General features: G+C 44.7%; 2 protein-coding genes across 2 annotated transcripts in view; one reads left to right on the plus strand and one right to left on the minus strand.

Moving 5' to 3' along the window:
- LOC125967100 (uncharacterized) overlaps positions 1 to 27,778 on the plus strand; it is a 187,328-nt gene that overhangs the window by 142,712 nt on the left and 16,838 nt on the right. The gene's annotated exons all lie outside the window — the stretch shown is intronic.
- Positions 5,407 to 25,841, minus strand: LOC137840251 (alpha-2Db adrenergic receptor-like). Its single transcript, XM_068650511.1, has 2 exons — positions 24,561 to 25,841; positions 5,407 to 7,891 (listed from the first exon to the last, which is right to left on the minus strand). The coding sequence occupies exons 1-2, from the start codon at positions 24,870 to 24,872 to the stop codon at positions 6,755 to 6,757; spliced, it is 1,449 nt and encodes a 482-aa protein (XP_068506612.1). The 5' UTR covers positions 24,873 to 25,841; the 3' UTR covers positions 5,407 to 6,754.

A 27,778-nucleotide genomic window follows, 5' to 3' on the forward strand; every position in this document is an offset into this window, starting at 1 on the left:
AGGCCGCCACGTTCTGGTCGCCCGCCGCGAGCTGGACGCGTGCCTGTAGCGTGAGCGTGCTGGGGCTGGGAGAGCCGGTGCTGGTCGAGCTCACGCGGATCCCCCGACGCCGCGTGAGCTCCGGCCTCTTTAACGGGCACCCCGCTACCCGATGACCCCCCTCCCCACAGTAAAAACACAAGCCCAGTGAGGGGCGTCGACGGTGCTCCTCCGAGGGAACCCGAGCCCCTCCCATGGGCTCGGCGGGTGGTGTGGTTGGCGGGTCCCCAGCAGACGGAGGAATGTGACCACACGGGTTTTGCGGGGACCTCCTCTCCCGATCGCGCCGCCGCGTCTGGATCCGCCGGTCTACTCGGGCCGCCAAGTCCATCGCGCCCTTCAGGGTTCGCGGGCGATCGTACGAAACCAGTCCATCTTTCATGTACTCAGCGAGTCCGTTTAGGAAGGTACTAACGAGCGCCGGCGTGTTCCATCCGCTGCTGCCGACCAACGTCTGGAACTTAAGGGCGTACTCCGCGACCGATCGGCTACCTTGACACACCGTCGCCAGTTCCTCGGCGGCGTCCTCGGCGGCGGATCCCAGGTCGAACAGGCAGAGCAATTCCTCCGCGAAGGCGTCGAAGGAATCGCAAGCCGGGGCCATCCTTTCATATTCGGCCAGGCCCCACAGCCGCGCCTCGCCCGTGAGGTGGGTTAGGACGAACCCGACCTTGGCTGATTCCGACGAAAACGTGATTGGCTGGAGGCTGAACATTATGCGGCAGTTCGTCACGAATGCCCTCATGTGCTTGGGATCGCCGTTAAACTTCTCGATGTTGCCAAGGCGGGGCTCCGGGATGTCCACGAGCGTCCTGGCCTCGGCAGACGGGTGGTGCGGGGGTACCGTGACAGCCGGGGACGCAGCTACCGACAGTCTCTGGAGGGCTTGGGCCATCTCCTGCTGCTGTAGCTGTTGCTGCTGACCAACCTTGATCAGGTACCGGATGTCGGCAGACAGGCTGCTGACGGTGGTCTCGGCTCGCTCCAGTCGGCTCAATGCAGTCTCGTCGTTCGCTGGCTGCATAGCGTTGGTCAGTCTGTACTGTAAGGGAACGGACAGTACAGCCAAGTGCGTAGCGACGGACTTTATTGGAGAAGGGGATGATGGGAACAGCTGGCGCTGGAGCGGCGATCGGGCTGGAGAGGACAAACGATTCTGCGGGGGTTCCAAATAGTCAAGCGAGTCAGTATCTTCGGGACTGATGAGCGAAGCAGCATCAAGGGACAGACTAACACTCAGGTCTGCGCTGGCGGCGCTGATATAGCGTTGTCCATGAGCCCGTGGCAGGTGACGGCGATTCCATTGACAGGGGGGCGTGGTCCTGTCGCCGGTTTTCCAACTCTTTAAATGCAGTAGACTGAGGAGAGTGTTTTTTTCTTTTTCTTTTTTTAAATTAAAACAGAACATTGTATGCACTTGCACTCCAGTGTAATCAATGGCAAATTAATGAAAGCTTCCACTGTTTCAAATGAGGCTGGGTTGAGTGAAAAGTTTAATGAAAGAGGTGAAACCTCTCACTCTGCATCCAGACAAAATTTCAGAATTTTAATAAATGAACAAACAGTCTTAATTCTATGCCGCCAATGTTAATATTTACATTTTATTTGAAAAAAAAGAGTCCTCATATTTCTATCAGTTAGCCAGCACACAAGATCACAGTATCTATGGAATTGAATGTCAAACAAACTGAGGCTTTCAAGACTAAACAGAATAGAATGACTTTATTGTCATTGTACAACATAATTAAGGTATTCTACCAGAGGGGGATGCTGCCATGTACCACTGGGAGCAATTCATGGTCAAGTGTTTTGCTCAAAGACACTTCAACATAGTCACCAGGGATGAGGATCGACCGCACAACCCACAAGTTGGGAGACAAAAACTGAGCTACACCGCCCATGGAAGGTTGGACAGAAAATAAGACCCTTTTGAAAATTACACACCTACCTACTTCAAACAATGAATTCAAAATGAGCTTGATCACTGTAAGTGGACTGTTACGAAAGTGCATCTGGGTGACATTTTCTTTCTCAGCATGCCTCCACCTCATGCTTGTGACTGGCGTCTGTTATTTAGCATACAGCTATGTTTGGATGAGACAATGTTATGATAAGACACAAGAACTACAGGAAGAATTTAAAACCTCTGGACGTTTTGAAAATCACAGACCGACTCACTCTTTGTATTGCTAAACATAAAAATACTAATCCAGAATTTTAATGGAAGCCACAGCCCATTATAGCCTGTGGCTTCCATTAAACTTCTGGATTAGTATTTTTATGTTTAGCAATACAAAGAGTGAGTCGGTCTGTGATTGGTCATTCAGGCACAGCCATGGAAGCTTTAATTATGATATGACAAGAATGTATTGACACCAGTGTGGCCTATTGCAATGTCCGGAAAAGAGGGTCACGTGATTTGGAGAAGGCGAGACTGCTGGTTTTTTTTTGTAATAAAAAGCTGAAATAAAGCTGAGTGCTCAAACGTTACAGCGTGACGTTTCTTAACATCCACAAAACAACACAACCAGTTTCCTGGGTGCATGTCATGTTTATAAAATTATTGTTACAAAGCATATTTATACTGTCTAGTCTGGTTTGTATTCAAAAGTGTTGTTGCAATGGCTTACATTTTCACACAATGACAATCCTTCTACTTTTCTGCTCTCAGCTGGCTATAAAAGATTCGTCTTGGTCTCTGATGATAGTTGTGATTTACATTTATAGACTTTATTGTATTTCTGTGGCATATTAGCTCAGCCTTGACATTTTCAAACATTAACACATTTTATGAGCTATCACAAATTTGATATTCCACCAACTAGTTGTTGTTACATCATAACAATGTGGAGGCAGTTACAGTAATGTTTGCTGCATCGCTTACAACAGCAATGGATGAATAATTTAGGAATGATCCTTAGCCAGGGGTGTAGCCATCACAAACGAATTTTCATTCGTGTAACCGGGTGACTCATCTTCTCACTGATAGCGTACATTTGTGTGCTGTCAAGCGATTAAAATATTCATTGAATTGGATTTGTTTTTAATAAATTGGATTCATTTTATAAAAAGTCACACAAACAGCCCCACAACATTTCATTCTATGAATTCAAAATTTGGGCAATATAAAAAATAAATCAGGCATATGAAATGTGAACAAGGACAAGCCTATAGTACAACAAACAATTTTTAAAGTTCGTTTTTAAATTAGTAGCAATGTAATAGTCTTGATTTGGCATGTGAAGAAATTGACAATAAAGCTGACTTTGATTCACCATTTTAACCCAACCCCAATCACAAACAATCGCATGGTGCGATGACAGATGATCCATTCGATGAAAACTCTGTTACTTTAAATATTTTGTACATCCTTTGTCTGGCACCTACAGCAGATTGTTTGTGTTTGAACATTCTGGATCATAGTCATGCTTTTGTTTCAATGAATTGAAATGAATGTATTTCAGATTGTAGGGTGATAGCAGCAACTGTATACTGGGTGAAAACAATGAAATACTTTATTACTTGTAAACGCTATTACTGAATGTGTTGCTGCAATGCAACTAAAATGATGCACACATTTCGTGGCCTGGCCAAATATATCATCTTGAAGAATCGGTGAAAGCATACATCCAAATAAAGTAATCAAAACGGCAACACGGTGAGGGGTATCTGAAAATCAGAGCAGAGTTTTAACTCACAAACACCTGGTAACAGAGGTGAGGAAACGGGAAACACTTCCTTAAAGTAAGCCTTAAGAACTTTACAGGTTAAGATTAGTCACAAACAGGTGGTGCATCAATGTCCTTGAGCATCCTGCATTGTTTGAAAATGAGAATGGTCGCTAGTTTCAATCCCTGCTATTTGTACAGATCATATTCAAAATGCATTTTTTTTTACAACAAACTTGAAAGCCTCCCCTTCATTTTCAGTGGGAACAGTGTTGTTGGTCTCCCTTTTTTTGCTAGTGTGTCATAGTCTGGAGTAAAATTTGGTGTGGCAATTCTTAGGAGAGATCCAAGGTGTTGGTCCGTTTACCTAGATCTGTGACGGGTTGATGTTGATGTTCATGTGGCTGAACGTCACGTCGCGTACGTCGAGCCAAATTGGCCACTCTTTTTAAACACTCGGCACTCAGTGTCCACATTGCTTTTCCTTGGGCGACTCATTTTAATGGAAGGATTCCAGGGGAAGGTTTGTGGGTGGCTTTAGCGTAAAACTGTATCCGAAAGCTCGGCGCGCAAATTACAAGAATGCTGTCGTCACAGCCCACGCTCTAAATTCGGCACTGATACAAACAGAGCGCGAGTGCGCCATTTCCGTACTACTGAGTACGTACACGCACTTGTGAGTGTGCACCGAGCTTTCTGACACGGCTTCCGGTAGTAAATGCGCAGGCGAGTGGTTCCCCATCTACTGGGGAAACGCAGTCATTGCATGCAAAATGACCCCCAAAAAATGTTTAATAATACAATTTATTTAGGGTTGGCGGGCCGGATTAAACGGTCCCGTGGGCCGGATGTGGCCCGCGGGCCGTAGTTTGCCCATACCTGATTTGGAGGATGATTACGAAATCTATTGAGAAGCTGATTTGTTCTCCTTCTTTCTCTGTCTGCTCTTTTCGAGTAGCTCAACGCATCTGATGGCTGCACTAAATGTTTAATGCATTTAGCTCAAAGCAGTGAGGTGTCAACAGTCTTGCTGTGTTCAAATAGACAAAAGACAAGCAAAAAAAGGTACACGCGAAACTGAAAAACACATTACAAAAGATAAAACACAACTGAAAAAGAAACAAGCAAACAAGAAATGCAAATCCATCCATTTTCCGAACCGCTTAGTCCCCACGGGGGTCGCGGGCGTGCTGGAGCCTATCCCAGCCGTCATCGGGCAGTAGGCGGGGGACACCCTGAACCGGTTGCCAGCCAATCGCAGGGCACACAGAGACAAACAACCATTCGCACTCGCACTCACACCTAGGGACAATTTGGAGTGATCAATCGGCCTACCAAGCATGTTTTTGGGATGTGGGAGGAAACCAGAGTGCCCGGAGAAAACCCACGCGGGCTCGGGGAGAACATGCAAACTCCGCACAGGGAGGGCCGGAGGTGGAATCGAACCCGCACCCTCCTAACTGTGAGGCGGACGTGCTACCCAGTGCGCCACCAAGCCGCCATAGAAATGCAAATCACAAACAAAAAAGTAGGCAAAGTCAAAATGGAATCGCAAACATAAAAGCTAGCAATCAAGAAAAAGAATCCAAAAAACTCCTGGGACTGAACCTGAGAACGCACACATGCAACGCGAATGTGCTCAATTTTTCAACTATACTACGATCAAAAGCATTTGCTTGCTTCTCAAATTAACCCCCCCACCTCCTAAGAGCACATTTAATAATAGTTAACCCAAGTAAACAAAGTGCATTTGTTTAAATGATAGTTTTATTTTTTGAGGGTAGTTAAGCTACATGGCCCCGTGTAACAAAAAGTGATGAATTAACTAATGAACTAATTCATCGCAGTTTTTTTTTCTGCTGTGTAAAAACAGTGATCAATTAGTTAATTCATAATTTTTTGGACACAAAATGAAGTTGGTCAAAAAGTCTCTAAAAGTCACAATATAAGAAATTCATAAACAGATGAGGAATAGAGTAATTGACATCTATCAGTCTGTAGAGCGTTACAAAGATATTCTTAAAGCTTTAGGAGTCCACCCAACCATGGAGAGAGTCATTATCCACAAATAGAAAAACATGGAATGGTAGTGAACAGCCAGCCTACAAAAAATGACCGCAAGACCACAGTGATGACTCATCCAGGAGATCATGAAGGAACAAAGGATGCCAGCCAAGGCAGAAAAACCCTCAAATAATAATAATTTTTAAAAAAAACTCATCATCATCATCATCGCCAAGAAGACAAAATTCTATGAAATGAAAAGACTAAAGTTGCACTTTGCGTGTATCTCATTACATCTGGGGTAAATGTAACACAGCACTCCAGAAATAGAACATCATACATCATCATAGTTTGTGAGTGTGATAGTCTGGGGCTGCTGCACTAATACAGGACCTGGACGACTAGCTGCTATAGACTGAACCATGAATCTGGCTTTTTGCCAGAAAATCCTGAAGGTGACAAGTTGGATTCTGCAACAGCACAACGATCCAAAATACACCAGCAAGTCAACTTCTGAAAGCTTAGAAAATATAGGTTTTGGAGTGGACTTTAGTCAAAATCCAGATATGAATCCAATTTATTTATACATTTGTTTGGTGACTGTAAACATAAAGTGTGGAAAAATACTGCAAAAAATAAGAATTTGATAAGCAGGCAGGTAGTACTTTTATATGGCACTGCTCTTAGTTTGTCAAGGTCTAAAACTTTAGAACTAAAATATACTTTTGGCTGTCAATATTCCGATTACAATGCACAGACATCTCCAGGATGACTACCCTACCGTCCTTTTCTCCAATGAATATTCAAACAGGTACAGTAGTTATATATGGGAACTGTTAAGAGAGCCGAATTAGAAAAAAAAGTCTTACAATCATCTTGCCCTGGCTTGTTGCTTTGACAAAAATGGTTATTAAATGATTTATTCTGTAGGTAGATAATAAATGGATCCTCAAAAGACAAGCCCTTCAATGCTCATATTACAGAACAGTTGAAAATGATTAAAAGTGTGCACACATTTGTGTTTGAACACATACATTCACAGTTTATGTTTGTTTATGAGTTCGAAATATAATCTTCTTGAAGGCCTTCCTAAAGTCTCGGTTAAAAACAGTGTAAATGATTGGGTTCAGGCAACTGTTACAGTAGCCGATCCAGAAAAAGAGGTTAAAGAGTTCATCGGGGATCGTGCATCTCTCTCTGCAGAGAGCTTGAAGACTGTAAGTAAAGAAGAATGGGAACCAGCAGAGGACAAATACTCCCATCACTACTGCCAGAACAAACGTGAATCGCTTCTCCCTCATTTGTGCTACTTTGTTTTTGGACAAAGACATCTGCCTCCTTCGGAGCGTCATGGGAGAAGGGAGGAGGAAGTGTTGGGAGCAGTGATCAGATGATACCCACGATATGGAAGCACACGATGGAGGAGGAGGCTTCAACCTGTTTGCTGGTCCCTCAGTGTCTTTTCCCTCGTCTGCTTTCCTCTTCCCACCAGCTCTCCTGGAGATGTGGAGCGAAGCAGAAAACAAGGAAGATGTTTTGATGTTGTCCCCCTGGGTCTTCTCCTCTAAGTGAATAATGTCCAACTCTTCTCGCTTGTGGCTGCTGCTGTTACTCTCTATGTTTGAAGAGCTGTGTCTATTCTCAGGCGCTTGGTTGTCTGGCTTGTACTGGGATGCTCTGCACTTGGCTCCAACTCCATGGACACCACCAAAACACGTCTCAGATTGAGATGGTTGCCGCTCGATCACATATTTAGCCACAAATACAGTGGAGGCTCGCTGTTTGGCCACACGGTATATCTTACAGTAGACCAGTATCATGATGACTCCTGGCGCAAAGAAGGACACAAGGCAAGAGGAAAGGATGTACCACGTCTGGTTGTTGAGTAAACACTCCTGCCTCTGGGGGTCTTTGTGCTCATCCAAGTCCCAACTCTTCTGTGTGTGTGCCATGAGGAGAGGCGGTGAAGAGATGACGATAGATATCAGCCACACCACACTGATCATTAATTTGATCCGTTTGGGTGTCCGTTTGCGGTTGTAGCTGACGGCTTTGGTGACTGACCAGTAGCGGTCGAGGCTGATGGCGCAAAGATGGACGATGGATGAAGTGCAAAACAAAACGTCCAGAGCTAGATAGAAGGAGCACCATGTGGAACCAAAATACCAGTAGCCCATCACCTGAAAAGAAGAGAAACCATTTAGGATGTGACAGTTTAGTTACAAGGAAGTTGAGTGGAAATCAATGACATGCCAGAATGTTTGCATTGATAATTGCAGTTATCAATGAGGTGACATTGTTAATATTCTCGAATAATTTGTCTCAAAGTGAGACAAGATTTTTGGTTTCATTGAATGAAATGAAAATAAAAGTTCTCAAGCTTTGTCCTATTATCTACCGAGACCATCGAAACATGAGATCAGCTTTAATTAGAGTCTATATAGTTTAGTATGTTTAAGGAAAAACCCAAGAGGTGTGAATAACGTTGTTCAATTCATATACAAAATTTGGTATTGATCACAGCTATTGCATATCATTTAACTTTATAATTACCCAAAATAGTAAAAATAAAAATGTGTCTATGAGCAAGCTAAGCTAGTCAAGCTAAAAATGTTTCTGAATTGGGATTTATATGTGGAGCTGATATACAGACACACTTGACGTGTGTGTGCAAAAGAAATTTGCTTTCACTCTCTGCGAAGCTCTGAGATATCTAAAATGACTGTGGACCATTTCAGCCTAAATTGTGGGAGCTAAGACAAAGATCAGCTGAATCATCGCAGGATGGTGTATAGGTGTTGAAGCAAGGTGGACTGAAAATGCTGTGAATAATAGCTCAAGGCAGGCTTTAACTTTCACGAGAAAAAAAAGATAAAATGTGTCAGGCAAGAACAGAAAATGTGCACAGCACAGGGTTGTTGCATAACAATAGTCCTCCTACAAAATATGGACCTGACACAACAACAAGCGGTCCTATGTCAATTATACAGCAGATGACTTAAGGTTTGGGTTCTTCAGACCCGAAAACCAAATCAGAAATTTGTTTGGCCTTCACAACCAAAATGTATTCAAATTAATCATGTTGCGCCATAGCACTAACATATGTATATTGTACATAAGATGAAGCCTCTCTGGCTGGGGAGGGGGTTAGGTGGCGCAAAAGCTGATTCTCGGGGACCAATTCAAGATGAAGAAACTGCAGCTCAACCTCCTTGAAGACACTGCCAGGACAATCTGACATCCATTTTTTCATTGATTTTCATATTATGTATTACTTGTACCCTCTCTGCATCCATTACAACCTGGTGATCCTGAAAGGGGGATCCTTCCATCTGCGGTCCCTTCTCAAGGTTTCTCATTTTCCCCTGGCAGGGGTTTTTTGAGTTTTTCCTTGCCCTTTTGGGAGCTTAAGATCACGGGATGCTTTGAGAATAATTGTCAATTTTTGGCTATGTGTAGCCCTTTGAGACTGTTTGTGATTTAGGGCTATACAAATAAACTTGACTTGACTTGACTTGACTTGACTTGACTTGACTTGAATTGAATGGTAGCACAAACATAATGCAAATTGCAGACTGGCAAAAAATGTGTGCCTTTAATTAAACCGATTTATGCTCTGATATTTGGCAACTCAATCAATATTGACATGAAACCCACTTTAAATCTTGACCTTAAGCGTGGTTAGAAATGTTCAATTTTCATAGCAAAAGTACAAAATACTCACACTCAACAGGGCCATTGATTAAAAATTGACATTGTACACAGAGTTTCTTTTAACAAATCCATTTAATGTCACAAAAATTAGTACACAGCAAAAGTGTTGTAAGGCAAAATTTTTAGATTGAAATAAAAAAGCTTAATTGTGTACCGTCATTTTCGGACTATAAGTCGCACCGGAGTATAAGTCGCACCAGCCATAAAATGCACAATACAGTGAAAAAAAACATATATAAGTCGCACCGGAGTATAAGTCACAGTTTTGGGGCAAATTTATTTGTCAAAATCCAACACCAAGAACAGACATGAACCAGCAACAACAGGCTAAACGATACGGTACCTGAGTAACATTCAGAGTTATTCAAATAAGTATTACATAAATAACACGTTTATCAAACCATCTGTGTCACTCCAATTCATTAAATCCATCGATCGTCCTTTATGTAAACAATGCCGCGTATGCGCCACATATGCGCCGCTGACGTCGGACTCGTAAGTTGCATTTCTAATTATTCCACAGACCCATATAACGATATATAAAGTGTATTTCAAATAACTATCATATAACAACAATATTATCAAACCATCTGTGTCACTCCTAATCATTAAATCCATCGATCAAATTCCTCGTCCTTTATGTCAACAACGCCGCACTGATCTAGTATACAACTATATTGTAGCGTTAACAAAGTACCAGGAAACACGTGGGTTTGGTAAACGGCTCTTTATTTAACAAAACAAGAGTTCAACGAGCCAACAACTACTTGACGTTCCTTATGTTCCGTCTCGTAACCTTCGTTCGCAAAACGCTAGTCTTTTAGTTATACCGAGGGCCAAGAAAATGTCTGCAGGGTCTAGAGCATTCTCTATTCGGGCTCCAGAGCTTTGGAATGCCCTACCAATGGATATTAGAACTACTACCTCAGTAGAAACATTTAAGACACGTTTAAAGACACATTTCTATGAGATGGCCTTTAACTAACTTGTAGTGGCCGATTTGGCCGGAGTTTGTTTTGTTCTCTCTGCTAGGTTAGGTGGCTCAAAAGCTCATAGCGGCTAGCTGGATTCTCGGGGACCAATTCAAGAAGAAACTGCAGCTCAACCCCCTTGAAGACACTGCCAGGACAATCGAGGGCACCTCCGACATCCATTTTTTCATTGATTTTCATATTATGTATTACTTGTGCCCTCTCTGCATCCATTACAACCTGGTGATCCTGAAAGGGGGATCCTTCCATCTGTGGTCCCTTCTCAAGGTTTCTCATTTTCCCCTGGCAGGGTTTTTTTGAGTTTTTCCTTGCCCTTTTGGGAGCTTAAGATCAGGGGATGCTTTGAGAATAATTGTCAATTTTGGCTATGTGAAGCCCTTTGAGACTGTTTGTGATTTAGGGCTATACAAATAAACTTGACTTGACTTGACTACTGAACTGTAACGATGAAAACATGTACAAGTTGCTACACAAAATAAAATATATCAAATAATTATAACATAAATACATTTTTCAAACCTTGTGTCACTCCAAATCATTAAATCCTTCAAACGTGGGGTCCTTCGTCATCTTCGTCATCCCGTGATATCCTTATGTAAACAACCGCCGCGCTGCTGATGTCACTTGCAGGTCAAATGACAGTAATCCCTTGCTATGTTAACGCATCGAGTCCCACCTGTCCAGCAACAACGGCCGTAAGGTGTGGCAGGGCATCCAGGAGATCACCAACTTCAGGGGCAGTGCCGCTCAAGTCGAAGACCAAGGCGCACAGCTGGCAGAGGAGCTAAACAGCTTCTTTGCTCGGTTTGGAACATCCCAGCAGCACTCCCCTGTCTCTGCCCTGCCCACTCCCCCACCCAGCTCATCACTCCACTCACTGTTCAGGAGCACAAGGTCAGAAAGGTGCTCCGTGCAGTGAATCCCAGAAAGGCCGCAGGCCCAGATGGGGTCCTCGGCAAGGTGCTGAGGGCATGCGCTGAGGAGCTCGCCCCCACCTTCACCACGATCTTCAACCGCTCCATGGCCCTAGCAACCGTCCCGCCCTGCCTGAAAACCTCAACCATCATCCCAGTGCCGAAGAAGTTGGCCATCTCTAGCCTGAATGATTACCGACCAGTGGCCCTCACTCCGGTGATCATGAAGTGCTTTGAGAGGCTGGTTCTTCAGCACATCAAGGATTGTCTTCCCCCACACCTTGACCCCCACCAATTTGCATACCGGACCAACAGATCCACAGAGGACGCCATCGCCGTTGCCCTCCATTGTGTGGTGAACCACCTGGAGCAGCAGCAGAGCTATGTCCGGATGCTCTTTGTGGATTACAGTTCGGCATTCAACACCATCCTCCCGGACAGACTCACCACAAAGCTGGACACTCTCGGACTCCCCTCTCTCCCATGTGCCTGGATTAATGACTTTCTGACCAACCGACTCCAGGCTGTGAGAGTTGGCTCCCGCCTCTCCTCCACCCGTACGCTGAGCATCGGCTCCCCACAGGGCTGTGTGTTGAGCCCCCTCCTCTTCTGCCTCTACATTCACGATTGCAGACCGGCTCACAACCACAACCGGATTGTCAAGTTCGCCGACGATACCACTGTGGTCGGTCTCATCTCCAAGGGCGATGAGGTAGCCTACAGAGAGGAGGTCCTGAAGCTGGTCGACTGGTGCTCAGAGAACAATCTCGCTCTGAACACCAAGAAGACCAACGAGATCATCATGGACTTCAGAAGGCACAGCCCTGAGCCAACTCCCCTCTTCATCAACGGCGAGCAGGTGGAGAGGGTCCACAGCACCAAGTACCTGGGCGTCCACATCTCTGACCGGATCTCCTGGTCAGAGAACATCACCACCATCGTCAAGAAGGCTCAGCAGCGATTACACTTCCTGAGAGTCCTCAGGAGGTACAACCTCAACACCGACCTGTTGCTGACCTTCTACCGCTCTTCCATCGAGAGTCTACTGACCTACTGCATCGTAGTATGGTTCGGCAGGGAGAAGCTGCAGAGAGTGGTGAAGGCAGCTCAGAGGATCATTGGCCGCCCTCTCCCCTCCCTTACGGACATTTACACTACCCGCTGCCTCAGCAGGGCTAAGGCCATCTCAGCGGACAGCTCCCACCCTGGCTGTGCCCTGTTTAGTTTAGTTAGTTTAGTTTATTGTTTAGCACAAATAACAGTGCAAGGAGGGAGACGAAGCCTAGGGCTTGTAAGAAGCTACACTCCTGCTATATATACAAACAAAGTGCAGAAACAAACAAAGTGCTGTGCAGTCAAATGTCATTCAAGTGTTTAAGAAAAGAGAAAAAAAAACATATATATATATATATACATATATATACACATACACACACACACATATATATATATATATATATATATATATATATATATAGATATATATATATATATATATATATATATATATATATATATATATATATATATATATATATATATATATATACATAAGTAAATAATGAAAAGCATAACAAGCTAAGTATTAATTTTTCATATCTATACATGCATATATACGAGCATGCATGTATACATACATAAACAGATACATGATACAAAAATAAGAAACAAGCGAAACAAAATAGACACTTATCGATGTTGGAGCAATTAAAGAGATACCAGATAGGAATAGCTAAAAGGAAAGAGAAGAACTGTAAACAGAAAATAACAAAACAAAACAAAGAAGAATCTGAGTCAAAATTGTGGATTAAGTTGATGATCATTGTATGGATCAGCTGAGTACGGTGGAGTAATTATGGACTGGTAGGATCATGAGTGGAGAAGGTGGTGTTTCAGGTGCTTTGTAAAAGCAGCCTGTGCAGATGTGGATCGGATATGGATTGGTAGCTTATTCCAGAGTGAGGGCCCTCTAAAGTGGATATTATATTGATGGCGTGATGTTCGACAGAAAGGTGGGTGAAGATTGTCCCTCTGACTTGTTGGATAAGAGTGAAAGTCTGATGCAAATGTGAAGAAATTATGAAAAGTGGCTGGAAGACAGTGTTTCCTATGTATGTATTTATGGATGAGTAGACAGGTTTGATGAATGTTTACTTTATCAATTGGCAGTAATGAATAATTTCTAAACAGTGGTGCCGATGGTTCATATCTATTTGAAAAAGAGATTATTCTTAGGAACTTCTTTTGTAAAATGAGTAATTTGTTGAGGTATGTTGGATATGTGGCTGCCCAGATTATGTTGCAGTAATTGAGTAAAGGAAACAGGAAACTATAATACAGAGTGAGATGAGCAGAAGGATGGACCAAGGGACAAACTTTTCGTAAACTACGTAGCATTTTCATAGATCTTTTGCAAACCAAATCAATGTGTTCGGACCAATTTAAGTGTTCGTCTACTGTAACTCCTAGGAATTTGGTGCTAGTAACTTGATGGATTTCGTTATTGTTTATGTAAATTTTGGTCTGATCTTTGGGGTAAGATTTGTTTGTATTGCAGAAGATCATGAAGTTACATTTTTTCATATTTAGTGTCAACTTATTTATTTTGAACCATTTTGTAATAGCGTACAACTCAGCATTCACACTTGCGATGAGGGAATTAAAATCATCGTGGGTGGCAATGAGGTTGGTATCATCCGCAAATAACAAAGGGAGAAAATTTGAACAAGACATGGAAAAATCATTTATGTACACCAAAAATAATAGAGGACCCAATATTGAGCCCTGCGGGACCCCAAATAGTATTTTAGATCTGTTGGAAGAACAACCATTTAAATATACATATTGTTCTCTGTTGGTAAGATAGTTTGTGAACCATTTCAGGGCAGAATCCTTCACTCCATATCTCTCTAGCTTCGCGATAAGGATCTTATGGTCGACAGTATCAAATGCTTTAGTTAGATCTAGAAAGACACCAAGAGCGAATTTCTTATTGTCAAGAGCTGTTGAGATATGATTGACAAGCTGAAGCAGTGCATGCTCAGTGGAAAACTTTTTGCGGAAACCATATTGTTGCTTGTAAAGAATATTATTTGTTTCTAGGTGCTTTGCCAATCTTGAATAAACCAATTTTTCTAGAATCTTGGAGAAGCATGGAAGAATGGATATAGGCCGAAAATTACCATATTCATTTGCCGGTCCGACCTGGCAGACCCAAACGCTCTGTGAGGGTCTGCTGGGAACGTCTGGCAGAATCTCCTGTCAGGAAGAGCTTCAACTCCCACCTCCGGCAGAGCTTTTCCCACGTCCCGGGGGAGGCGGGGGACATTGAGTCTGAGTGGACCATGTTCCGCGCCTCCATTGTTGAGGCGGCCGACCGGAGCTGTGGCCGTAAGGTCGTTGGTGCCTGTCGTGGCGGCAACCCCCGAACCCGCTGGTGGACACCGGCGGTAAGGGATGCCGTCAAGCTGAAGAAGGAGTCCTATCGGGCCGTTTTGGCCTGCGGGACTCCGGAGGCAGCTGACAGGTACCGGATGGCCAAGCGGAACGCGGCTTCGGCGGTTGCTGAGGCAAAAACCCGGGCGTGGGAGGAGTTCGGTGAGGCCATGGAGAATGACTTTCGGACGGCTTCGAGGAAATTCTGGTCCACCATCCGGCGTCTCAGGAGGGGGAAGCAGTGCAACGTCAACACTGTTTACAGTGGGGATGGCGTACTGCTGACCTCGACTCGGGGCGTCGTGAGTCGGTGGGGAGAATACTTCGAAGACCTCCTCAATTCCACCTACACGCCTTCCATTGAGGAAGCAGGGCCTAGAGACTCTGAGGCGGATTCTCCAATCTCTGGGGTCGAAGTCACTGAGGTAGTTAAAAAACTCCTCGGTGGCAAGGCCCCGGGGGTGGATGAGATCCGCCCAGAGTTCTTAAGGGCTCTGGATGTTGTGGGGCTGTCATGGCTGACACGTCTCTACAACGTTGCGTGGACATCGGGGACAGTGCCTCTGGATTGGCAGACTGGGGTGGTGGTTCCCCTCTTTAAGAAGGGGGACCGGAGGGTGTGTTCCAATTACAGGGGAATCACACTCCTCAGCCTCCCTGGTAAGGTCTATTCAGGGGTGCTGGAGAGGAGGGTCCGTCGGGAGGTCGAACCTCGGATTCAGGAGGAGCAGTGTGGCTTTCGTCCTGGCCGTGGAACAGTGGACCAGCTCTACACCCTCGGCAGGATCCTCGAGGGTGCATGGGAGTTTGCCCAACCAGTCCACATGTGTTTTGTGGACTTGGAGAAGGCGTTCGACCGTGTCCCTCGGGAGGTTCTGTGGAGGGTGCTTCGGGAGTACGGGGTGCCGAGCCAACTTTTAAGGGCGGTTCGGTCCCTGTATCACCGATGCCAGAGTCTGGTCCGCATTTCCGGCAGTAAGTCGGATTCGTTCCCAGTGAGGGTTGGACTCCGCCAAGGCTGCCCTTTGTCACCGATTCTGTTCATAATTTTTATGGACAGAATTTCTAGGCGCAGCCGAGGCGTTGAGGGGGTCCGGTTTGGGGACCTCAGCATCGCGTCTCTGCTTTTTGCAGATGACGTGGTGCTGTTGGCTTCTTCAGGCCGTGATCTCCAGCTCTCGCTGGAACGGTTCGCAGCCGAGTGTGAAGCGGTCGGGATGAGGGTCAGCACCTCCAAATCCGAGTCCATGGTCCTCGATCGGAAAAGGGTGGAATGCCCTCTCCGGATCGGGGATGAGATCCTGCCCCAAGTGGAGGAGTTCAAGTATCTTGGAGTCTTGTTCACGAGTGAGGGGAGGATGGAGCGTGAGATCGACAGGCGGATCGGTGCAGCGTCGGCAGTAATGCGGACCCTGTACCGGTCCGTTGTGGTGAAGAGAGAGCTGAGCCAAAAGGCAAAGCTCTCAATTTACCGGTCGATTTACGCTCCTACCCTCACCTATGGTCACGAGCTATGGGTCGTGACCGAAAGAACGAGATCTCGGATACAAGCGGCCGAAATGAGTTTTCTCCGCAGGATGTCCGGGCTCTCCCTTAGAGATAGGGTGAGAAGCTCGGTCATCCGGGAGAGACTCGGAGTAGAGTCGCTACTCCTCCACGTTGAGAGGAGCCAGATGAGGTGGCTCGGGCATCTTATCAGGATGCCTCCTGGACGCCTCCCTGGGGAGGTGTTCCGGGCATGTCCCACCGGCAGGAGACCCCGGGGACGACCCAGGACGCGCTGGAGAGACTATGTCTCTCAGCTGGCCTGGGAACGCCTTGGGATCCCCCGGGATGAGCTGGATGAAGTGGCTGGGGAGAGGGAAGTCTGGGAGTCCCTCCTGAAGCTGTTGCCCCCGCGACCCGACCCCGGATAAGCGGAAGAAGATGGATGGATGGATGGATGGATGGATGGATGGATGGATGGATGGATGATTCTCTTAATAAGTAAGCTTCTGATCTCATCATGGCCAGGGGCCGAGTTTTTCAAGCTCATGACAATGCTGTAAACTTCCTCAACACTAGGAGGGTCAAGAATGGAGAGTGAAGGAAACTGTCCTTTAATTAGGCAACAGGGGCTGTTATCAGAAGTTGAGAAGCTAGATGCCAAGGTAGCGCCAACATTTACGAAGAAATCATTGAAACCATTAGAAATGTCTACTGGGTTTGAATGGGCTCCATTTTTCCCCAGCATCTCATTTGGGGTAGATGTTTTAGATTTTTTGCGATGTAATAAATGGTTGATAAGATTCCATGTTGTTTTGATGTCACCAGAGGCTTGAGTAAATTTATCAGCATAGTAAGTTTGTTTGGTTGTCCTTAGTAATACTGCAAATTTATTTTCATATTTCTTGTATTTTTCTATATTTATAGGAGTGGGATTTGCAATAGATTTTCTATAAAGTTTATTTTTTTTACGTGAAGATTTTTTTAGTTCATCCGTTATCCATGGTTTCCCTTTGGAGTTATTTTTAGAGATTAAAGGAAATGAGGACTCTAATGCATTTGTGAGTATTGTTAAAAAGGAGTGATAGGCTTTGTTGACATCTTGCAACAGGATAACCTCATCCCATGACACAGAGCTGATGATAGATATAAAAGATACCATGTTTTTCTCGGTAAATTTGCGGAATTTCATGTGATCACCAGTATAACCTTTGATTTTTGGACCACAGTTGCACAGTTTGTTAAACATATCCTCAGAAAAATATTCGCATGACAATTCAACAGATTTTAGGGCAGTGTAATTAGTATCTGGGTTCAAGAAGGACTCATAAATACCAGCAGTAACATTCTCTAGGTCAAATGAATTAAATAATAAAGAGTCTAGATTCGGTGGGACAGAAATTCCTGCATTTTTGAGAGTGTCACTGGATGCCATGAAGGGTGTAAGGGGACGGTCTACCTGAGTTGGATGTCCTCCCCGCCACTTTCTGTTTGCCATGTTGTGCTCCGCTGTAATCCACCATTCTCGTCAGGAGGGTCCAATAGGTACCAGTTTATGGTCATCAGTTCAGCCATTGTAGATGTTAGGTTGCACCAGGCCATAGATCTTCAGTTCTTCCAGTTCACTCACAACGAGGGTTTTGACATCTTCTGGTGTTGCTCCGTTTGTTTTAATCCATACTTTGCAGTTTCTGACCCACGTTGCGAGAATCTTGTTTTCCTTCTTTAGTTTGCGTGCGTTCCAGGCTATCTCAGCATTCTTCGTAGTGAGGTGTTCATTTAGGTAAACACCCGTTCCTTTTAGTTTCCTCCCTTGCTTCAAAAGATCCACTTTGTTTCCTATTGATGAACCGAATGATAATTTTCGGAGCATCTTTTGGTCGTTTTCGGTTTCTTGGGAGTGTGTGACAAGCGGCAATGTTTCCTTTCTCCATATGCTTACTCTCGAAAAACTGTACTACCTGATTTTCCAGCGTTGACAGTTCATCCGATGGAGAGTCATCTGTCGAGGGATCCGGAGGACCCACCGCCCTGGCATAGGAGCGGTGTGTTGTTTTAAGACCAGTGATTATGAGGTCTTCTTGTCGTGAGTACTGCTCCAGTGCATCTACTCTCCGTACAAGCGACAGGATTTTTTCATCTTTCTCCTTGGATAATTTCTTAAGCTCCGTTATTTCAGACGTTAGCTGGAGCAGGGTGGCTTGCTGCTCTAAGAGTGTGGTAAGGTCTTGCCGTATTAAGTCAATGGATGATTTGAGTTAGCCCTCATTTTTTTTGGGCGGGATGGCGAAAAGTTTGGAAATGAAAACCAGCTAGCCGCTAGCACTCCGTTTTGCCGCTAGCACTTCATTTGAGTTGGCAGATGCGATTTTGAAGCGATCCAACTTACTGCTAGTGTCATCCACCATGTCCCACCGACGAGCCTGACAGGAACCCTCAGGATGTGGCGCACCATGCATGTACTTAGTTGGTTGTCCACAGTGCAAAGGTTCTTTCGCCTTCCGCTGACGAGCCTGACACGGATGCCTGAGAGGAACAGGAACTTCTCTGCTGATGTTACTTTGCAAAAATAACCTTTTTATTATCAGTAGCGAACAACAACAGCTAATCAACCAAATAACCAACACATAAACAAATGTTTCAAGTGGCGTATAAGTGAACAAAGCCCCTCGGAACATGTCCTCGATTTATTTAGCACAGACACAGACGAGATCACATTGTTCTTGTCTCACTGCCACTATTGACAAAAACAAAAGCCATTTGATTGCAATCCCTGTTCATTTGCATTGGACATGTGGAAATGAGATTCCAAGGTTTGACCTGTTGCCCTCTGGAAGACGCTACAGGCAAATGAAAACCAGGACAAACAGGCTCAAAAACAGTTTCTTTCCCAAAGCCATAGCCGCCCTCAACTCCAGCCGACACTGATGTCACTTTCCTCCAGCATTACTACCGCACTTTGTCCGCACTACTGTTTCCGATTATTCATCTACTTTTCTATTATTCGTTTACTTGACTATGTTACTTGTATCTACCTCTCATGCACTGGATGGAGGTCTCCAATTTCATTGTACTATGTAGAATGACAATAAAGGTTTTCTGATTCTGATTCTGATACATCGCGGTTCGTTTATCGCGGTTTCACTACATCATGGATTTTTGAATTTTGAAAATTTGAGAAAAAATTCACATATAAGTCGCTCCTGAGTATAAGTCGCCCCCCCCCCCCCCCACCCCCACCCAAACGATGAAAAAAAAACGCGACTTATAGTCCGAAAATTCCGGTACTCATTTACTTTGAACAGCGTAATCCTGGAATTTAGCCTTAAATAATGGTTGTCATGTTTGACTACTTATAGAATAATAAATATTGCTGTTGGTTTGGAGTGACGGATGAATTTGTTAAGAATCCACTTGGATAGACTAAAGCTGGATCTGAGCCTCGCCGGTTCTCTTCATGGTATAATTCATGTTGCAAACTACTGCTTTCACAGCTAACGTCAGCCAGAGGAACTGTGAAATCTGGCGTAAATAGTGCATCAACCCCTTTGACCTGATAACTGTGGGACTAAATGCACTAATCAGATAAATTATGATGCAAAAGAACAAGCTGGTGTGCAAGTGCATAAATGAATGCACGAAACTGACTGGTGTCTGATGAAGTGAAAATAATAATCAAACATGTTTTTTTAAAGTTGTCAAATAATTACTAAATGTAAAGAACACTTCAACAAATCAGTTAAACACATAAAAGATCGACTTAAAATCCCTTCACATTTGCATTCAGCATGGACGAGCTTGTAATCCTTTTTGTTGCAGATGCTGTGTGAAGCGGTTAGTAGATAATTGAAAAAAGGATTTGCAGTCTCCAACGACCTGGAGCATAGATGTCTATGGCCGGGACACTCAAACTGTAATCTTGTGATCAGAGTGTCAGAGCGCCTTGGTTCTTGGGTTCAATTTTGAAGGCAGGCAATTTTGAAGGCCACATTTAATTGATTTGGGGATCATGGTCATGGGAAAATTTTAGAAAATGGTTTTGAAAGCCTTACCAGGTTGATGAATGGCATTGACTTTATGTCTCATCTGGTATTTTGTTGCAGTTTTGTGATATCAATGGTGACAGGCTGCGGTTGGCTTTACGTGATCAAAATCCATCAGAACATCCTTGCTAGGCTAGAGCACAGGCCGAACTTCTTTGAGCCTCCAAGATTCACGGAACTATTTCCCCACAGTTCGTCTTTCCTCTTCTTTTTGGCTTGTCCCCTGAGGAGTTTCCTCAGCGTGTCATCCTTTTCCATCAAAGTCAATCTTCTGCATTCATCTCTCTAACACCAACTGTGATCATGCCATCCCTCACTACACCACTCCAGGCAGGTCCATCCTCATTACCATTCAACCAAGAATTCACAATCTCTCCTCTGGGTGTGTCCAATCCATATCAGTCTTCTCTCTCAAACTTTGTCTCTAAAATATCTCCCAAATTGTGTGTCCAATCCATATCAGTCTTCTCTCTCTAACTTTGTCTCTAAAATATCTCCCAAATTGTCTCCCAAATGAGCTCTTTTCTAAAGTTATCTCCAGGTCCTCCTAATCACTGCTAATCATTCTTCTCCTTTCCAGCGCATGCCTCCACCTTTCTAAATGTTCTTCCACAGGCTTTCTGCTTTCACTGCAGATCACAATGTCATCTACGAACAACGTGATCCATTGAGATTTCCAGTCTAACTTCTTCTGGCAGCCTATCCATCATTATTGATGATCCCCATCTCCACCTTAAACATCTCACTGCTGCTCTGCTACTCTGATTGTCGATTTGTAATATTTTAACATACTTTTCTGTACTGACCTTTTCTGTACTTTGTCTATCAACACCCTCAAGGCAAATAATGCATGTGTTATTCTTCCTCGGTGTGAAAGCATGCTGTTGGTGCTCTGTTTACCCTTGCTATTCACCAGTGTCCTGTTCTGGCTTCACTATTCTTTCGCATAACACCATTGTGTGTCTCATCAACTTGATTCCTCTATAGACTGCACAACTCTGAACATCATTCATACGCTTAAAAACTGTCACGGGTTAACTTTTGCTCCATTCCTCTAAAATTCTACTAAACAACCTGAAGGAAAAACTTTACTGCCACCTTGCCTGGATCTTTCCATATCTCTACACGCATGTTATTGGGACCGACTGACTTTCCATTTTTCACGCTTTTTAGTGCCTTTCTACCTTCTTCCATACTAAAAAAGATACAGGATTTTAGGCAGCTTTTTATTCAAGGTGAGTTAATAAAATTATGTTGAAAACTGTATTTGTGTGGGCTGAAGAACTGAAGTTGGTTGCCATGTTAGAGTTTGCTGGTTTTGGACACTGGGATTGGAGTTCAAATCAGTCAGGGAAGGTGGCCATGGGTGGGTCACGATGCTTGCTTCTTCTCATTAGAACATTGATAATAAAATAATTTTTTCTTCAACTATATTGATAACCAGGTAACCCATTTCTTGGTAGTGTTAACGTATCGCTATCATAGTTTTTACCTGTTGCTGGACCAAAATCTTGATACAATCTGCTGGGTCAAATCTTGAACCCAATGCACAAGGCATAAATAAGCCAGCTCAGATGCATTTGGACCTAATGTTTGGTTAGCTATTTCACCCAACTTTATGGGTTGTTTATTTGACCTAGAGAAATAATCTGGAAAACAAGCCATTTGGGGGGTTTTGTCAGGTCAGGTCAGGTATGGGGGCATGCGCTGCGGCGGTGCTGCGGCGGCACTTCGCTGCGCTCACCATCCTGCTCCACTTGCTCAGTGACCGTCTGGCATAGGTCCGAACGCCTGTCAAGCCCGATGCGTCAACACTCTTCAGATGACTCCCAAGCTGCGCCAACCATCGTGCACGTGGCCTCCCTACTGGGTGCTTCCAGCCTTTCAGGTCCGGCTCACAGATTATTGTATTTGCCGGGTCCATCAGCGGGAAGCAAACCACGTGACCGTAGAAGCGCAGCTGGCGCTCCCATATCTGACAGTTGACACACCTCATCTTCGCCCTCTCCAGGACCGTCTGGTTCGATACACGGTCCTGCTGATGGATCCCAAAGATGCGGCGAAGTAAGGTGCGCATGAAGGTGTTCAGTCATTGTCTTTGGTCTGCGGTCAGTGTCCATGCTTCACTTGAGTAAAGCAGAACAGGCATGACCAGCGAGCGAAAGATGTGGACCTTAGTTAATCTGCTCAGATTATCGGGAGCGCCACATGGTTTTCTTCAGCAAGCCCATAGCTCCCTCTGCAAGGCCAAGTCGACGATCGACTTCTGCCTTGCACGAGGTGGAGTGGTGAACCACGCTGCCGAGGTAAGTGAACTCTTCCACGATCTCAACCCTCTTGCCGGCCACGTCGTCCGACTCAATAGCACCATCCAGAATCTCGCCGAATGCCTGGATCTTTGTCTTGATCTAGGAGACACGTAGCCCCAATGGCTCCGCTTCCTCATGTTTCGAGGACATCCAGTGTCTCCACAAAGATGGTCTCCTTGGCAGCCCCCAGGATTGAGTCTCTGAATCCCTCCCACAGCGCCTGTGGACCTCCCAAGGAGCCCAGCCCTCCAAGCCGCTCAGCCAGACTCTCGACGTACGCCACAGCCACATCAGGCTCCCATAGCCGACCAATGTCTAGCCTTATTTGGCCAGGCGCTGCCCTTCTTGGGGCCTTAAGACGGAGCTGTAGCGTAGCGATGAGGAGCCGGTGATCAGTACTGAAGAATGGGCACTCCGGAACACCCCACAGACCAGCAGCAGGGACCACGACCACCTACAAGAACATGGTCGATCTCCTTCCTGGTGTGGCCGGTATTAGAATACCAAGTCTGTTAGGGTTGATAGATTAGTTTGATCCTATGCTTATGTTGGAATGTAACCTGTAATAATTAAACTCGCTTGTCCTGTCTTAACAAAAGTAGTAGAACAAAGTGCTAAGATCTTTTGAACTGATTGACTAGCTGCAGAGGAAGCAATCAAAGGTGTTTTGTTCACACAACATTGTGAAAGACCCCCTGCTGTGCTTTGATCAGCAGGCCAGGGGCTTCGGCCCCATTTGTTTACTCTGACCCCCACTCTCAACCCCCACTCTGTTTCTCTCAATAAAATGCTCCTGCAAGAGGCCTGAGTCAGACTGCATTCGATCATCGCTGTACACCCAGCGACGAATGGACTCTCCACCTGCAGGTGCTTAAAAGGACTTACTTGTCTCCTGTTTGGTTCTTGCAAAATAATTTGGAGTGTGCACAACTCTAACAAAGTCCAACGCCACAGATCCGGCCTCTGAAACCACCAACCCTCAGACCATGACTCATGACAAAGTCCAGCATCAGGGAGGAGTTGGTGTCGCGTTCCCCGTTGGGGAATGTTCCAGAGCCGTGAGGACTGATGCACGTCTCGTAGCTAATCCTGGAGGTGCCTGTGACAGCATTGAAGTTCCTAAGGACAATCAGGGTGTCCCCACTCGGGACCACGCTCACCGCCGAGTTGAGTTCGGCGTAGAAGGCTTCCTTTGTGGAGAGCTCACTCACCCCAGTGGCAGCGTATACTGCGACGAACGACACCACGCCCAATTAGTGAGCAAGGTGCAGGCGCATAACACACTCCAAGACCGGCGTGACTTTTTTCACCTGCTAGACCACTCAGTCAGCCACCACCAACGGCACCCCCTGGATGTAACCACCCACTCTGGTTTCGCCCGAACGTGGCCACATCACCTCCGCGAGGGCCGCCACCACGATGCCCAACCTGCGGAGCTCTGCAGACAAGCAAGGCACGTCGGAGTCTTCCTTGAGCGAGACCACGGTCCAAGCGGCCGCCCGGATCGGACTTCTCAGGCTTAACCAAGGGTTTCGCAATACGGTGAACGACTCTTCCGCACCACCGCAACGCGACGCAGCACCCACACCAGCCTTGCAGCTCCGAGGTTTTTTCCCCAATCAGGCTATGGGGGTCTCGAAGGCTTTGCCCCACCACCTTCATGCGGTGCTGGATTTTGGCGTCAGGGGTACTCCCCCTGACAAAAAACGAATTGTTTTTTGTCGTTTTGTTGCAGGGAATTTAGGGTATAGGTGGGGGCACAACTCTCCTTCCGGTCCCGAGGAACCGCCCCTAACAAACTTTTTGTGACGATAAAAGAAAAGTTTGTTGATTTTTTTTCTGCATCTAATACTTATCTGACCAATACATCTCATTTAAGTAAACAATGGCGAAGCAAAGTTTGAAAATTCACTCACTGATTTACAGATGAGATGGATCCCATTTTTTTTATCCTCACCTCTTTGGCCAAGGAGAAGGGGATGACCAACGTCGCCACCAGTATGTCCGCTGAAGCCAGAGACACTAGAAAAAGATTTTGAGGAGCCCGCAAGGCACGGCTGGTAAACACGGCCACCACAACCAGTACATTCCCCACAACTGTCACGAGGATGATAACAGTGACAACCAGCAGGATGAGCGCTGATGCTGCCTTAGAGTGCGGAGGCAGAGAAGCAGACCTTGACAAGGGAGAGGACGTCTGACTAACATTCCCCAAAGAAGAGGTTGCGGAGACAGTGGCCATTACAGGTGAGAGCACATCTGAGTCCATTCTTCGTAAATTACAGTCTCTATTTTTTACCTGACTGCATTTAAATCAGACTTGCCTTATGCCAGTTAGAAAAATGTAGGAGAAGAAGGCAAAACAATCCTCCCAAAAAGTCTTTGAACACAGAGAAGGTCCATCATCGTAGCAGAACAGTTGTCAAAAAAAAAAAAAAAAACAATTACACATTTTAAAGTCTCATAGTCATTTAGTCATTGATGGATTTGCAAAATAATACCTTACATTATAAAAGCCAGACGTTGATGTTACAAAGATTGTACTTGTTTCCAATATACCACGCGTACAAAATACGATGCCAAGTTGGAGTACGGCAGCAGTCCGAACAGTCATGTGGAGAGAAGAAAGCATCCACAAAATCTTTGGTAATGAACAAAACAGACAAAAAGGAAATAAGTAACAAAAAAACAAAAACTGTAGGAGGAAGAAGAGGAGGTAAGGCATAAAAATATCAATGATGCAAATGGTTGAAGTGCTGAGTAAAAGTGCTGCCGTTTTCCGATGCTCCACTGCTGGAATAAGCAGGAGACGGAGTGAAATGAAAGAAGAGGTGTGCAGTGAGGAGAGTGAGAGATGTTTGAGGAGAGTATTTTAACACCCAGGAAATGAGCAAGGAATGAGAAGAGAGGAGAAGTGAGTAGCAGATGAAAGGAATCTGAGAGCGGAATATGGCACAGCGAGGAAGAGAGGGAAGAAGGAAAAAAGGAGATGATTCATGGATCAAGCAATGTAGACAAAAGAGGGAAATAAAATAGAAGTGACGTGCCGAGAAGAGGGATGACAAGTTGATGCACAGGAGCAGCTAAGAAAGAAGCAGAGGGGGAAAAATAAAATAACAGAAAAATATTGGTGGGGAAAAAAAGGGAAAGATAAGGATAAATAGACTCCATTGGAAAAGGTCCAGGAGAGAGAATATGTGGAGTAACAGCAGTGGGAAGCAGATAGAGCTTTCATCAAATTAATATTGTAATAAAATGTTTTACCTTTGAATTGTCCAAATCCTTTAATGTCTTTTGTGTTTGATCAAAACAAGACCTTTGCAAATGTCTGCTTTGACTTAAAAAAACAAAAACGCACAAGTCAGTTTGGCAAGTACAGTATTTTCCGGACTATAAGTCGCAGTATTTTTCATAGTTTGGCCGGAGGTGCGACTTATACTCAAGAGCGACTTATGTGCGCAATTATTAACACATTATATCATTTCACATGTTATTTTCACACTAAACCGCAAGAGGGCGCTCTGGGTATGTGGAATAATTGGAACTGCAACTGAGCTGGCCTGAGATGAGGAGAGAACAACAGCAATGTGTACATATTTTTATTAGTTTATACACACTCATGCACTTTTTAAACTTTTCATATCAATCAATGTGCAATGAATCATTCAGTCTTGTCAATCAATGTGTAAATATGCTTATTGATTTACACAAACAGCTATTCAATCAGAACACTAACACAGCTCACCATTCATAATATTAGTCTCCAATAAAAAAAAATAAAAAAATACCCAGCAGCGACGTTCATGGAGGTTGATGATAGTTCGGTGAATCTTACATTTCTGAAAATGCGCACCTTTAGTTAGGAACATCAAGCTTCTTGGAGATGGTCGTTTAGGACCCACCTTGGTTGAACATGTCTCTTTAAAAGAATGTGTACCATCATTTTCATCTAGGACTGTTGAAATAATTCTATTGGACCACAATTCAAAAGCAATGTCTGATTTGCGGTGGCTAGGTTTTTCTTTTCATTTTCATTTTGTCCTATTCAAGGTGCAACTATTGAACCCACAACCTTCAAGCTGGGAGAAAAACACTGTACCACTGAGCCACATCACCCTTACTATGTATACAGATTAATTTTTCTCTAGTAAATGGCTTACTCAGCTCATGTTATATTCAAAACATCACTCATAGCTCTGAGACCTTTGAAAAAAAGCTTGGAAAGTTGATGCAACTGCTGTGGCACGCTAACGTGTTGTACCCTTTTAATCAATGGCAGTGAAATTAATTTATGATTTCTTAGTGGCCTTCATAAATGGATATACAAAGGCATACGTGAAATTTTAAACGTATTTGTTCTTGGAATAAATAGATTTGATTAATAAGCAACTGATAAAGAAAGTATGCTCATTTAAATTGTAACAGAAGGTTTAGCCAGCTTGGGTTAAGTTTCCCTTCAATGAACGGCTTGTTGTTTGTCTCTGTGTTATCCAAAAACATATGTTCATGCCATATTTGAAATACATTTGGGTTGAGAAATTGAGTAATCTGTCTCCTCTGTTCACAGCAGACGGCGCATACAGTATATACTACGTGGTAAGAGGGAAAGCCTCCATTGAATAACCTCATGGTGCTCTTAATTTAGCTGTGTGCAAAGATGGGTAGCATGAACTCAACCTAAAGCTGTATGTATATTCAACCCAATTACTCCTGTTGCCTCTAGATACAGCCCACACCACCGTGGGAGGTGAGTGACGCATCACTGGATCCAGTCAGAGAGCAGGTTTCAACATCAATCCATATATTTTCTATATCATTTATCCTGTTCTGTCTCACAGGGGAGAAAGAGCCTGTCAGAGACAGGTCCTCTGTCAATTGCAGGGTTGACAGACAGAAAATCTTTTAAATTCTCACCTATGGATCCATCCATTTTCTGTACCGCTTGTCCCCACGGGGGTTGCAGGCGTGCTGGAGCCTATTCCAGCCGTCATTGAGCAGTAGGCGGGGAACACCCTGAACTGTCCATCCATCCATCCATTTTCTGAACCGCTTAGTCCCCACGGAGGTCGCGGGCGTGCTGGAGCCTATCCCAGCCGTCATCGGGCAGTAGGCGGGGGACACCCTGAATTGGTTGCCAGCCAATCGCAGGGCACACAGAGACAGACAGAAATCGCA

Source organism: Syngnathus scovelli, chromosome 4 (assembly GCF_024217435.2).
Source record: "Syngnathus scovelli strain Florida chromosome 4, RoL_Ssco_1.2, whole genome shotgun sequence".
In the NCBI taxonomy this organism is placed as follows: domain Eukaryota; kingdom Metazoa; phylum Chordata; class Actinopteri; order Syngnathiformes; family Syngnathidae; genus Syngnathus; species Syngnathus scovelli.